The 13,984-nt window shown below is 37.6% G+C and overlaps 1 protein-coding gene across 1 annotated transcript in view; it reads right to left on the bottom strand.

Moving 5' to 3' along the window:
* adamts3 (ADAM metallopeptidase with thrombospondin type 1 motif, 3) overlaps positions 1-13,984 on the bottom strand; it is a 165,808-nt gene that overhangs the window by 31,698 nt on the left and 120,126 nt on the right. The window contains exons 18-19 of the mRNA XM_036598371.1: positions 6,220-6,376; positions 5,115-5,247 (exon numbers count right to left, since the gene is read on the bottom strand). Coding sequence (XP_036454264.1) covers positions 5,115-5,247; positions 6,220-6,376 — 290 coding nt within the window. The remainder of the gene's footprint in view (positions 1-5,114; positions 5,248-6,219; positions 6,377-13,984) is intronic.

Below are 13,984 nucleotides of genomic sequence, written 5' to 3'. Positions count from 1 at the left end.
TGAGCACTGTACAGTCCTGTTTAATCTGGCCAATTTATCAATCTAACTATATACAGATTTCATACCAAGCTGTTAATTTGGTCTTTCACATAGATTAATCCAAAGCTTCAGAAATGAAATACCCTACAGATGATCAGGATAACATCCATCAGGCATTATATGTTCCTCAGTAACACCTTTTCACTGATTCTTAGTCTAATAATCCTGATTAATTTACTGCCAGTGCCATTCTCACTGCAGGTTTCTTTGAAGAGCTCTGTTGAAGTTACGTCTTTGCTTGATAGAGGAAGGAATGTTTAGAGATGATTGTGACTGGCTGAGAGGCATGTCAATCATAATTTTGCAGTCACTTGAACATCAGTTATTTAAACTTTTGTAAATTTTGCACCATGTTGAGATGAGAGGAAAATAAACTAGAGCAGAGGTGTCAAACTGAGTTCCTTCTGGGCTACAGCTCTGCAGAGTTTAGCATTCTGTCTCATTAAACACGCTTGATTGAACTCAAGCAACTCAACCCAAGTAGAGATGGGGAAGGAAAAACACATCTCTGCACAGCTGTGGCTTGGAAGGAGCCCAGTTTGACACTCTTATTGTAGAGCTTTGGGTTTGTTCTGACAGGCATTCAAATTTTCTCCAAATATACAATCATGTCAAATGTGCTTGTGGCCATTGCCACAACACTGTCATCTGCAAATGTTCGTAGCAATTGCAGTTTTCACACGTACACGCACATTATTTTAATCATCCTCTTCTTGGTTGTACTACAGCACAGGTCAAAATGTGCCCTGATGTGACCACAATATACACCCCAATTTGAAATTAGATTTACTGACTGCAGTTTAGCACGTAAACAAGCCCCACCAACCAACCGCTCACTCATAAAGCGCAGGGTTTAAAAGTGAAATAATGGAGCCGTCAACCAGTCCAGCCAGACAAAACACAAACTGAAAGTTAAGTCATGAAGAGAAAGGCTTGTTTTTTTTCCCACCAAAACATTCTGAAGGGTTGTTATTTTGCTCAGACTAAGAAAATACAGTTTGTGAAACAATAACAGAGAGCGCCACACATCACGGCATATTTTGCACGGTATTTCTCACATGCAGACACCTGGTCCACAGTGTTTAAACAGGGTTATTCTGATAGTAAGCATTCTCTCAGCATGTGTTTGAGGCTTGTCTAGTTGCTGTGTCTATTGTCACGGTTAAAAGGAGTCAACAAATCTCTTTTAAGGCCTCAAATTTGCACTTGTTTTTGAAAGGCAGAGGAAATTAGATGCAAAACTGGATACCGCAAGTTGCTCAAACTGTATTACATCGAGTGGAATGTGTGTAATCAGCCGAATCTTTTTTGCCTGATTCTCCCTCAAATGCATATCATTGCTGTTGAACAGAAACCTTGCATCTCGAAAATAGCAACTTAGTAAAATAGTAAAAGGAAAAAAAAACATTCTTAACTTATAATGCAATTTAATGTACAGAGATTTATGTATAAGTAATGTTGGTCCATTTTCTTTGGTGCGTTCATCATGAAATATTTATACAATGTAAAGTTTAGCTAACTGATGTTTTCAAATGATGTCAAAAACAAAGAATTTTGTTCTGACAGCAACAATATGCATGAGAAACCTTTCCATGCACACTGTGCATTTATGCTTGCACATCAGTTATGTACATAACACACGGCCAGAATGCCTCCGATTTAGAGTGTATTCCACATACAGAGTCTCTTAGGTAAGCTCCTACATTGTGTGGCATTCACGTTTATTCTGTGGGAGGCCCTGTTTTAATCCTGAATCAGCCCTAATGTAGACATTTGAATATAATACTTAATTTTAAAGGTTGTTTTGTGATGAGGATAGTGAGTTTAATTAGATTCGGCAGATGTTGTTCGTTGTGCATTGATAAATGGCAATTTAGTTTGCTTAGATAACTGTTGACAAATTTGCACTAAAGGTGTATTTAAGTCTGTGAAAAGCTGTAATGGATATGTGTGGCTACAGAAGACGGAAATGTATCTACATAAACTGTGATTTGACACTGAATTGGAAATCAGTCGAGCTGCTTATCATGTATAATGTTTGAGCGGTTAACGCAAGCAAATACTCTCAGCAAACACACAGATAAGATAAGAATATTTCAGAAGTGAACAATTAATTACCCTGATAACAGGTCAGGATCACCAATCTTGGAAAGGCAAAAATACACCTTCTCTTTGTCTTTACACACACATCGTTTCACACTGCTAGAGCACTCAAATGTACCACATACTGCACATCACTACATCCAACTTAGCAGGACCGTTTATGCTCTCTAGGACTCTCAGCAACATCAAGATATAAACTCGTAATCTCTTGACAAGAGGGTGAAATGTTTGACAGCCACACCACTTAAGACCACTGGCTAAAACTTCTTTCTTAAGGAACCATGCAGTTGGTTAGTGCTCTTTTAGAACTGTCAGTATCCGTGATACACTATGTAAAGTTTATAGTGATGTTTTAATCAAGATAATATCATATCACATTACCTACCCCTAGTGAACTCTACAATACTGTGCAAAAGTCAGAGACTTCATTTATTCAATTTCCAGTCAAAAAGGCCAATAAAGTTATTCTTTTTTCAGGAAAAATAATTTTCAAAACCGAAGTTCAAAATTATTAGAAGGAGTAAATGGGCTTCCTAACAACAGGTAGACCACCAAAACTGCCACCATCAGATAATAGTACTTAACGCTCACTTTTTCAGAGATAGGGGAAAATCAAGCTTCACTCTTGCTTCAGATCTGGAAAAATTCTGCATTTGTTGTCCTGATTAATGAATAATGAATACTGACCTTTACACAGTACTGTATATTAGATGTAGTTGTGTATCCACACAGTCATTAGAAAAGAACACCAAGTTAAATTCCAAGATGCATCATCCTTGAGAGCCAAAGACATCAGGTTATGAATATAAACATTATTTATTAAATGCATATCAAATCGCCCCCATGGAAAAAAAAACAGCGAGATATGGAGTAAACTGATATCATTAATATTTCTATAAATATTTTATAAAAAAAGAATGCTTTTAAGCATGGATTCATATGAAATGTGTGTGGAATTTTATGCACAGTGGGACACGCTCTGGTGGGACATATTTGTCTGGACAGCAGGGATGAAGGCAAAGCAAACTTTCAACTGTGCTCTAAGCACAGGATCTGTCAACACTTCACATAGAGAGGCAACAGTTCAAGCCTAGAAACCTCAAGGCTGATGCAGCACACATACACACTCACGCACGCAAACAGACTTTAGCTTTGTTATCTGGAGTAAAAGTAAGTGGAGCACAAGAAGTCAGCCTTGCCCTTGGTCAAATCTGAACCATTCATATCATGCCCTCTGTGTGAAGTCATGCATGAGTAACTGGAGCATTATTCTTCATTATTTATATTATTGTTTAACCATACATACTGGATCCCTCTCTGTGGACGATGAAACAGAATGAAAACACACTACAAAATCAGGTCCCAGTTTACATTAAAATTGTAAGGCTGCACCGAATAGGTGTGGTGCACCGAAATGAAAATTCTTGGCCAAAAACCAAATTCAGGACACACTGGGCTGAAAACTGACATCAAAAACTGACAAAATCTCACAATAAATAAAACCAGTTTACACACAATAAACTTAGTAAAATTAGGCTGTGCGTAGGCTGGATTATGTGCCGTCAAAGACAACATCCTCAACAACAGAGAACAGTCGGCGATCCAAGGCAATGAATTCCATTATTTCTGCTTATTCTTTGCTCTTTTGCTGCTGTTTGTGATTTTTTTTTCCAGAATTTCAGAAACTGAGGCTACAGATGGTGTTAGTGTGCAGACTTTCTGTTGTGTTGTTTTCTGTGTACTGAGCATGATGTCATGTTTTTAAATGGTATCAAACCTGCAGTGGAGAAGATTCTTTTATGTACCCTCTTGACGTTTAGCATAAACAGCATGAATGGTGAATACAAATGGTCTAATGTCCCTTGTACAAACTGCATTCCACATGTCAGACATTATTACTGTTTATCTGGTGCTGCTCAAACTGTTGCATCTGTGCTGACTGTGCTGACTAGCACAGGCAAGAGAACAAACTGAAACACTCTTGTTTTCACTACCATTAAAATAATTTGATATTCAATCTTTTTGTCCATCAAAACTTTCTCCCATTTTTCTGTTTTGGTCAAAAAATGAAAAAAAAGGAATGACCATTTTTAGCCAAAATTGCAGTACATCCCTGGCTTACTTAGAAGTAGATCAATATATAGACTGTTGTATCAATGCATTGATTAATCTAATCAATTTATTAACATAACAAAAACACCTATGACACAACATTAAGTTCATATAAATTTTGCAGTTCTCATAATTCATTAAAACAAGTGGGATCTTAATAACACCAACTGCAACAGAACAACTACAACAGCAGCCTTCCGTGAACAGAACATGCATGAAACATGAAACATGGCCAACGTAATAGCCTCAAAATAATGATGGGCTACAATAACAGTAGCCTGTAGGCTAACTTAACATAGCAAGCTTTATCATAGTTTTACTTTAACAAGAAGTGATTCGTAGGCTGTTAAATTGTGACTTACAGCTATGAACCTATAGCTAGAACTGAAAACAATAGCAAGAACTACCAAACAACACCAAGAACAATGTCAGCCTGTACATTTTTGACTGCATGTTTATTTTCTTGGGTTTAACCAGGCTCCTCTCTAGTGTTACTGCATCACCTGCTCTGCTGAAACGGGTTACTGAAGAAAGCAGAGTACTGACCGTGAGCTCCTCACCCTGCTTTCATATTAGATACACTGGCGGGATGATCGAGTTAAGATTTTCTCAACTTTATGCAAATGAAGTATAGCTCAACATTCTGAACAGATGGCTCAAACAAATGCCTTGAACCAATCAAAGACTCTGTATGTATGTGTATATATATATCACTGTTATCGGAAGAAAACCTCGTCAAACATAGTCACTGGTATTGATGAGTCCAGCAGCCTTAATTAAAAGCAACCTTAAGTGCAAAAAAATAATAATAATAAGACCTCATAAAATGTATGATTGTAGAAGAAGTAACATCTACTCACTGTGGCTGTGTGCAGTCCTGTAGGTTGCACATTCTGCGGATGGGTTTGGGCTTCTTATTGACATCACAGTAGCTCCTGTGAACCATCTTATTGTCACCCTTCTTACGGCATCCATATTTGGTATATTGAAATCCTGGTGTCAAGAAAACAAGAGATGAGCGAAGTCATACAGTTAAAGAGGGTTCTAAGAATGCCACAGAGGAACCACTTTTGGTTCATTCACTGGACGGCTCTTTAAAGAACCGTTTTTGTGAATGGAATGTGCAAACATGAAAAACCTTTTTAACAATCTCAACATACTATAAAGGTTCTATATCTATTAAAGCTTTTTTCTCCTGAACTGTGCATCCAAGCCAATAACCATTTAGGAACCTAGTGTAGAAGTGTAGAGACTAGACCAGACTGGAATAACAGACCCACACTCTCCAATGCATCATCCTTTAGGGGACCACTTTTTTTATAAATGAGATGTGTGAGTGTGAAGAACCTTTAATAGTTTAAAGAACCTCTGCATTATGTAAAGTTCCTTTGAGGAACCTTTAATTGGTAAAGAATCAGTATATTATGTGAAGATCAGAAAATCTTTTATCAAAGCGTGTTCAGACTTTTGCATTTCATTTCATTATATTAGTGATTCAGTAATTTATCGATTATTTTAATGATTAATTAATAATTAGAAAATAAAAATGGACTCAACTAAACAATCTTTCCAAGACTCCAAAATTCTTAAGCAATAAATGAGAAGCAAGAAACATGTGTCTTTAAAAAGGGCTTCATTAAAAATTAGAGAAAAACATGTTGTGGCAAAAAAAAAAATGCATATGCAAATGAGCTACTCAGACTTTGTTTCCTACTGTAAGAGAGACCAGTAGGAGATAAATAATAATGATAATAATATCATATCATATAATAATATCATCATATCACTGCCAATTCAGCGAGAATATATAGTTTAATCAGTGTTTTTGTTTTAAACAGAGATTAATGGCATCATAATGACAGCCCTAGTTCATTGTAGTGTAACTTGCATTGTAATGTAGCTCTACTTTTCCCAAGTGATAAGATGGTGAACGCAAAGCAGAAGAAATGCGTGGGCAAACGTTACCTCCAGCACAAGGTCGTGAACACTGGGACCAGCTCTTCAGAGCCCACTCATACGTGTCCTCCTGGATAACATTGTTGTTGTTGACCGGGACTGAGTCTTCATGTATGATGTATTTATACATCAGAGTGGATCTTGTCTCATTGTCCTTTGGTACAATCTTACAGAGAAAGACAAATGAAATGATTTCAGAGGTAATCGGGGAGTGGTACTTCCTGCACATTGTATTATGCATGAGAATACGCTGGTGTAGGCAAATGCATTTGCAAGTAAATGTAAATTTATGCATTTTATCTAATGCTAAGGTGACTCAGATGTGTTTTCTGTATAATCTCATTTGAAAAAGAAACCAGCAAGAAAAGCATGATTCCAGGAGCCCATGGAGACTCATCAAGGGCGACAGCATTTATTCCATTTTCACATTCAACATTCCTGTGGCTTTAAACCTCGTTTCTCATCAGAAATGAAAATTTATGTATAGTACATGTTATGCACGCATATTAACATGCTGAGTACAATAAGGTTATATTACAGTAATGAAACTGCAGACTGCCTTAAGGATGGCGGCAAAAAGAAAAATCATTACAGCACTAACATACAGTTGTATGCAAAATAATTTTTTAATGAAAATAAGATAATCCATTCTCTACAGAGAACACACCTTTGTATATTTTAATGCACTATTACTGTTTATTTGCTGGATTTAAGGGGAAATGGTTTATTGTAGGAAAATGTATCAACTCAGAAGTCTTTACAGTGCTGATGGGAACTAGGGAGCGTGATGGCTACAACATCAACAACGTTGATAATGGTAAATCTGAAAAAAAAAAAATTGTCTTACATTGCCCTGCACCCCTCCACCATGAGCGGATTAAAACTTCTCAATCTTCTATCTCAGAACTATCATAAAACAATGTCTCAGACATCATGGAAAGTATTCCTAACATCCAAACGTTTACATCCAACCACTCTGAATTACTTTGTTAACATCTTAACAATGTTAATTATGCAGAATTTTTGAAAAATCAGAATTTTGCTTTACTATTTTGGGAGAAAAATAAAACATAAAATGTGACCAATACGTTAAACTCAGCAAATATACAAGTGTGTTCTCTGTAGAGGATGTGTCAACTTATTTTCACTGTGAAAATGAACAAAACCTGTTATTTAACTGGGGGTGTTACAAGGTAACACTTTACTTGAAGGGTGTAATTTTTTAAATAAAAAATGGGGTCTTTTATTTTGAAAAATATATCTGAGTAGTCCATATTAATGTCATGTAAAACATGTATACTTCATAAATGTTGATTCAAACATTCTTGCGCATGTTATGGAGTGTTTATTTAAGATGTCATGAATGTGTTATGTAGATACCCTTCAAGTAAAGTGCTATCTGTTACGACTGTATAAAACTGCATGGTGAAGTTATACAAGAACAGTTCTTTTGATTTGTCCTCCCAGTTTAGTAACAGTGAATGAAACTACATCTCTGACGCAGTCACTGAAAAGCACCCCACTGCCACAGTCTTGCATTTGCGGAGGAGGCCCAAATGTATTCCAAAAATATGGAACGCGCTACTGTCATCTGTAATTGGCATTACGGCCTGTGAGATTTCTTATTTGTAGAGCCTTTTAGATTTTTTCCTGGCCTAACAATTAGAGACTAATGAAAAACCAGATTTAATGAGATGTGCAGAATATGTGCTGCTCACAGAAACACGGTAGCGAATCATTTTTGCGCGAATGCAAGAAACCATACATTTATATGTGTGTATCTATGGTTACCGGTATCTGATAGGCTCTTGGACTTTTGCCACAAAGAGGCCTTAATTATGTACATGTACATGCATAGCCCACGACAGCAAGTGCATAAGCAGTAGTACATTTACAATTATAAGAGCTTAACCAGTATGCTTTGTACAATGAAAATGTCTAATTATTAAACGGCTGAATAGGTCATGAGATTCAAGGCACTGGGTTTGGAATTTTCCATCACACATTGCTGAAAATGAATATTAGTAATTGGACAATGATGACCGCAGTAATCACAGTGACCCTTTCAACAGAAGAACATTTCCAATGGTCAGGCCATCACAAAAGGTTAATTCTTCTTCTTATGTTGTGAGATTTGACTGGCAGCAGTTGAGGCACAGTTAGGCTTTACTTTAATGATGTACACATGTGCAAAATGGCTGCCTCACATATTCCTAATTCAGAATGCTGGCTGTGCACGTTCACATAATTTAAAGCTACACATCTGTGAGATGCAGCCCCAACAGTGGAGGCAGTATAACATGATGTGAAATAAGAACAGACTGAACAAATTCAACAGTCACTCTTGTTCTCTGTTTTTGCTGTCTGCTCAAGATGAACAATAAGATCTAAAAATAATCTAGGAAGGTATCAGGTGAAGAAAAGTACAACCCCAATTCCAAAAAAGTTGAGATGCTGTGTAAAATGTAAATAAATGTAAATAAAAACAGAATGCAATGATTTACAAACCTCATAGACCCATATTTTATTCACAATAGAATAAAGAACACATATCAGATCTTGAAATGGAGACATTGTACTATTTCATGAGAAACATTACCCATTTAGAACTTGATGGCATCAACGCATCTCAAAAAAGTTGGGACAGGGGCTGAAAAAGTAAGTGGTACTAAAAAACAGCTGGAGGAGCAATTTGCAACTAACTCACATGACTGGGCATAAACAGATCATTTTAGAGAGACAAAGTCTCTCAGAAGCAAAGATGGGCAGATGTCTGCATCTAACAATTTCAGAAAAATGTTCCTCAACGTAAAATTGCAAAGACTTCGAACATCCCCCCATCTACTGTACTTAATATTATCAAAAGATTCAGAGAATCTGGAGAAATCCCTGTACGCAAGGAACAAGGCTGATGGTCAATGGTGGAACATGATTCTGTACTGGAAATCACTGCATGAGCTCAGGAACACTTCCAAAAATCATTGTCTGTGAACACAATTCGCCATGCAATCCATAAATGCAAGTTAAGCTGTATCATGCAAAGAAGAAGCCATATGTCAACATGATCCAGAAATGACACCATCTTCACTGGGCCAAAGCTCATTTAAAATACACTGAGGCAAAATGGAAAACTGTTCTGTGGTCAGATGAATCAAAATTTGAAATTCTTTTTGGAAACTATGGATGCCGTGTCCTGTGGACTCAAGAGGAGAGGGACCATCCAGCTTGTTATCAGCACACAGTTCAAAAGCCTGCATCTCTGATGGTATGGGGTTGCATTAGTGCCTATGGCGTGGGCAGCTTACACTTCTGGAAAGGCACTTTCAATACTGAACAGAATATAGAGGTTTTAGAACAACATATGCTCCCATCCAGGCATCTCTTTCAGGGAAGTCCTTGCATATTTCAGCAAAAAAATGCTAAACCACATACTGCATCCATCACAACAGCGTGGCTTCACAGAAGAAGAGTCCGGGTGCTGAACAGATCTTTCACCAATAGAAAACATCATGAAACGAGAACTCGGGCAAAGTAGACCCAGGACAGTTGAGCAGCTAGAATTCTACATCAGACAAGAATGGGACAGCATTCCTTTCCCAAAACTCCAGCCATTGGTCTCCTCACTTCCCAGACGTTTACAGACTGTTGTTAAAAGAGGAGGGGATGCTACACAATGGTAGACATGGCCCTTATTTTTGAGATGCGCTGCTGCTGTCAAGTTTAAATGAGTTAATGTTTTGTGTTTTATGAAATGGTAAAATGTCTCACTTTAAACATCTGATATGTGTTCTATGTTCTATTGTAAATAAAATATGGGTCTATGAGATCATCCCAACTTTTTTGGAATTGGGGTTGTATGACTGCCTCTACATGTAGTTAAAAAAATAATAACTGTACCTTTCCACACAGTTAAAATGAAACTGTGCCTATCTGTTAAAATAAGGTAGACCTGTACCTATACACTAAATTCAAAATAAAACAAGTGTACCCATCGTTTATTCACAGTGAAAAAAAGTATAATGTTAGCATAAACCAGCAATGTGTAACTCCAAAATGAGTGTGAAAAATACTGCTGCTTCTTTAAAGCCTTTACAGACCTGGAATACTTCACAGCGAGATGCACTCACCTACAATTATCCACCTTCCGACTTATCTAGTCTTGACTTGTCTCCATCTGCTTTAATAGATAACCTGACCCTGTCCCCTATTCTTCACCTAAAGTGAATCTGCTGTGGAGGAGTAGATATTCTCTCTCCGCCGCCTCATTTTCTGTCTCAAATGAACACATCTGTCACAACACAATCCACACCCTCTCGCTACTTTCTCATCAGAAACCCCTCTCCAGCATCTCTGATGTTGAGTGGCTCTGCTGCTGACCCTTCCTGACCCTGGCTACTGCGCATTTGCTCTCGCACCAGCTGATACGTTAAGCTGTTCACTCTCTCCTCCTGCAACCTCCCACTATATCTGCACCTTTCATCTCCACAACTGGGCTGCAGGCTGTGACCACGGGGGGATGGAGGGGAATTAATAGTGGAAACTGAGCAATATGTATAAAAAAAATACTTTCAGCAATATAGACAAAGACACGAAAGACAATAAACACCAAGATGTTTTAAACTTTGATCAGTTGTACAGGCTAGAGGTGGGCATTATGATGATATTTTATCGTTATTGTTAACAATTAATGATATTATTATGAGTATATCATAGATATCATAAGTAACTGACTAACATGCCCCAACAGGCTTAATGTACCAGATGTGCCACATTTTAAAAATTGTTATGAAAAACTACACAATTTGTTTTTCCTGGTATTCAGTGCACAGCACCTCATCCAAATGCGACCTGCCCACAAATGTGGATCGCAGCTCTTTTGCAGCTACAGTTGCGACATTGGACAAGTTTGTGAAAAGTCATGCTACTCACCACTTTTCTTGTTGAGTAAAGCCAGGCACACATTACACAATGTTCAGCCTGATTTTAACCTCGATTTGCCCTTTGTGACAAACTTTCACAATCAGAAACGATTTTCCAGGTCAGAAGCGACTGACAGGGTGGATGATCTGGTAGTGTGAGGCAGTAAACAAGTCGATTTTTAGCCTCCCTATCCAGCTCTGGAGTGATGAGAGGTTTTCCAATATTCCAATTCAAACATGCTTTCATTTATCTGACTACAAAGGCTCACGAATCCTGTAGTGTGAGATGGTCAGTGATGTAACTGAATAAGTGATTCACCCAATGAAAGAGCTAACAGAAAAAGGCAAAGGACCTTCACTTTACAATTTCACATCAGCTTGCCAGTTTGTAGTCAATTGCTGCGCTCTTTGTAGCACAGAATGACATCTGCATTTCTCAGCCAGACATTAACCCACAGACTGTGTTTTGGCCACACTTCCTGTGTGTGTATAAAAGCACAAACAAGTCCAGTTCAGCTTTGTTTGGGTGATGTGATAATGGAAGATATTTGAGATTGTAAGTGCTCATTCGTAGCCAGAACTAGTTACGTGCATCTTTGCATGAGTAAAAGACAAGAAATACTGTAAAAGCCTGATGTTAAGTGAGAGGTGCTCCCCGTTTCTTAAATCAGTTTGAAATCTCAAGCTTACATTAACATGGTGGCAAATTTGTTGTTTTCCCAACCTGTCTACCTTCAACTGGCTACAACACACAGTGCAGCTCAGCAGCGTAGCATTTTAAACTGAAAACTAAATGTAATGTAGAGACTCTAAACTCCTAAACTCTAAAACCTAATTCATCACACATTTTGTAAAGCTTGTCTTGCCATGCGGCAGTTACTAAAGTAGAGCTGAAACAGTTTGTCAACATTATCAATAATGACAACAATAAAACACTGGGCCTTATTCACCAGTATCTTCCTTATTTCTCCTTAAAGTTGTTCTTGAGAAAGGTCCTAAGAAAAAGTCTATGTCAGATTCATGACGCAGAACTGTTCACACCTTTGTACTCTTGTGTGTGTGTAGATTCTGTTCTTACCTAAGAACAAATCCCAAACAAGGAAACATTGGTCAATGTCAGAATATTCGTATAAACTGTGCAAGTGTTGTCTTTCAACTCTATTTTTATTGAGAAATGCAGTTATTCCATGTCTGAGAAGTACAGACAATACCTAGGACATCCAGAAAAAGACATATTGTAATATAATTTATCACGACAAAGACACTATCATTAAATCGCCCACCTCTTGCAGAACTGTATGTCTTTGGATCCCTCAAAGCTGGCAATGCCTCACAAAAAAGTCTTGGCTTAGATCTGAATAGCTATGAAAACATGACATGCATGCCAAAAAGAGAAGTATGCACAGTAGGAGATTTGTGGTAGCTAATTATGCGAGCTAAGTTTAGAGAAGAGACAAGAAGCTGCCAATATGCCAAACACTATTAATAAGAAGATTATTCTGAAAATATAGCACAAAGCACCTAATCTTCAAAAATTAGCCGGCCATTGTGTGCGTGTTATCCAGAGAAGAGACATACTGTAAATGAATTGGAAAACAAGTCCTCTATCTCTGCCAGCAAATTAACCAGAAGGTGGTTTGCCTGTGTAAACCCATTAAAGTATGTAATCTCTTTTCTTCAAGCTACACTGTTTCTAATCTCATAAAAAATGACTTGGCTAATAAAAACATGCACCCCTCCTGCCAGCATATGCCACAAGCTATGAATCTGAGATATTTGTGCAATCTGTCCAGGGCTGTGCAAACTTCTGTGCCCCTCATCCTTTTCATTCTTATCAGACCAGACTGTCTCCACTATTCTACACAAGTTACTCCTCATTCATGATTTTGCTTCTAAACATCGTAATTGTGTGGAGCAGCTTTGTGACTATTCTGGAAACTGTGAATGACAACTTTACACCCCTGACAGAAGGGTCCTCAAGGAAAAAAAAAAAAAGATATGAGGATATGAAGAAGCAGACGGGTTCTATCTGCTCTGTTTGGTGGGGAGGGAGAAGAAAGAGAGGAAAGAAGCCTACACCATCTACACCATAGATGTGTGGGAATAAGGTGTGACCTGATCAAGAAAATCAGAGGTGATAACACTTGTTGCCTAGCAACACTTCTTTGAAAAAACGGTAACTTCAAACAATGCCATGTGATGCACGCTTTCTTAGCCGAAAGAGAGAAGACGCATTCCTTTTCAGCAAAACCTTTGAGACGCACGTGTTCCACAATGAACATCTGCACAGATCTTCTCTAATGTCTGACGCTTGCACACGCATGCCATTAAACGGTCTCGAAACATATGGCCACGTGTATTAATGAATGCTGGAAGGTGATAATAAACCCTTGATTAATTCCCAATTGGAGTCTAGAAAAATAAACAAATTATAAAAGTGATAATAATTAAAAAGGTTAAATAATAGTTGCTGTAATAGATAGATTTAAATTATAGATTTAGGGCTGGCCCAAATTATTTGAATATTCGTTCTTTTGCTGGTATTTGTTTCTTTATTTGATATTCTGAAGTGTGGTCTTTTGTTAACTATTTAGGCCAGAATTCTAGACCACTTGTGTGGATTCCTGACAATTTTCAGATTTAGAGGCTTATTTATCACCATTTTATCATTAATTCTGAGGAAGAATGTGAGTTACTTAACAATGACTGTGATATTAGGCCATAAAAATCATATTATACTCTGGTAACGTTAGCTAAAGGCTGAACACAGCCACACACTGCCCCTATGATTTTGCTGGTCACCTCTTTTCTTTGAAAGACTGAAGCAAGGTAAGCTAGCAAACAATCTTAAAATA

This window comes from Colossoma macropomum, unplaced genomic scaffold, assembly GCF_904425465.1.
Source record: "Colossoma macropomum unplaced genomic scaffold, Colossoma_macropomum, whole genome shotgun sequence".
Classification (NCBI taxonomy): Eukaryota; Metazoa; Chordata; class Actinopteri; order Characiformes; family Serrasalmidae; genus Colossoma; species Colossoma macropomum.
The sequence above is the reverse complement of the archived record's forward strand: the minus strand, read 5'-3'. Positions and strand labels throughout refer to the sequence as shown.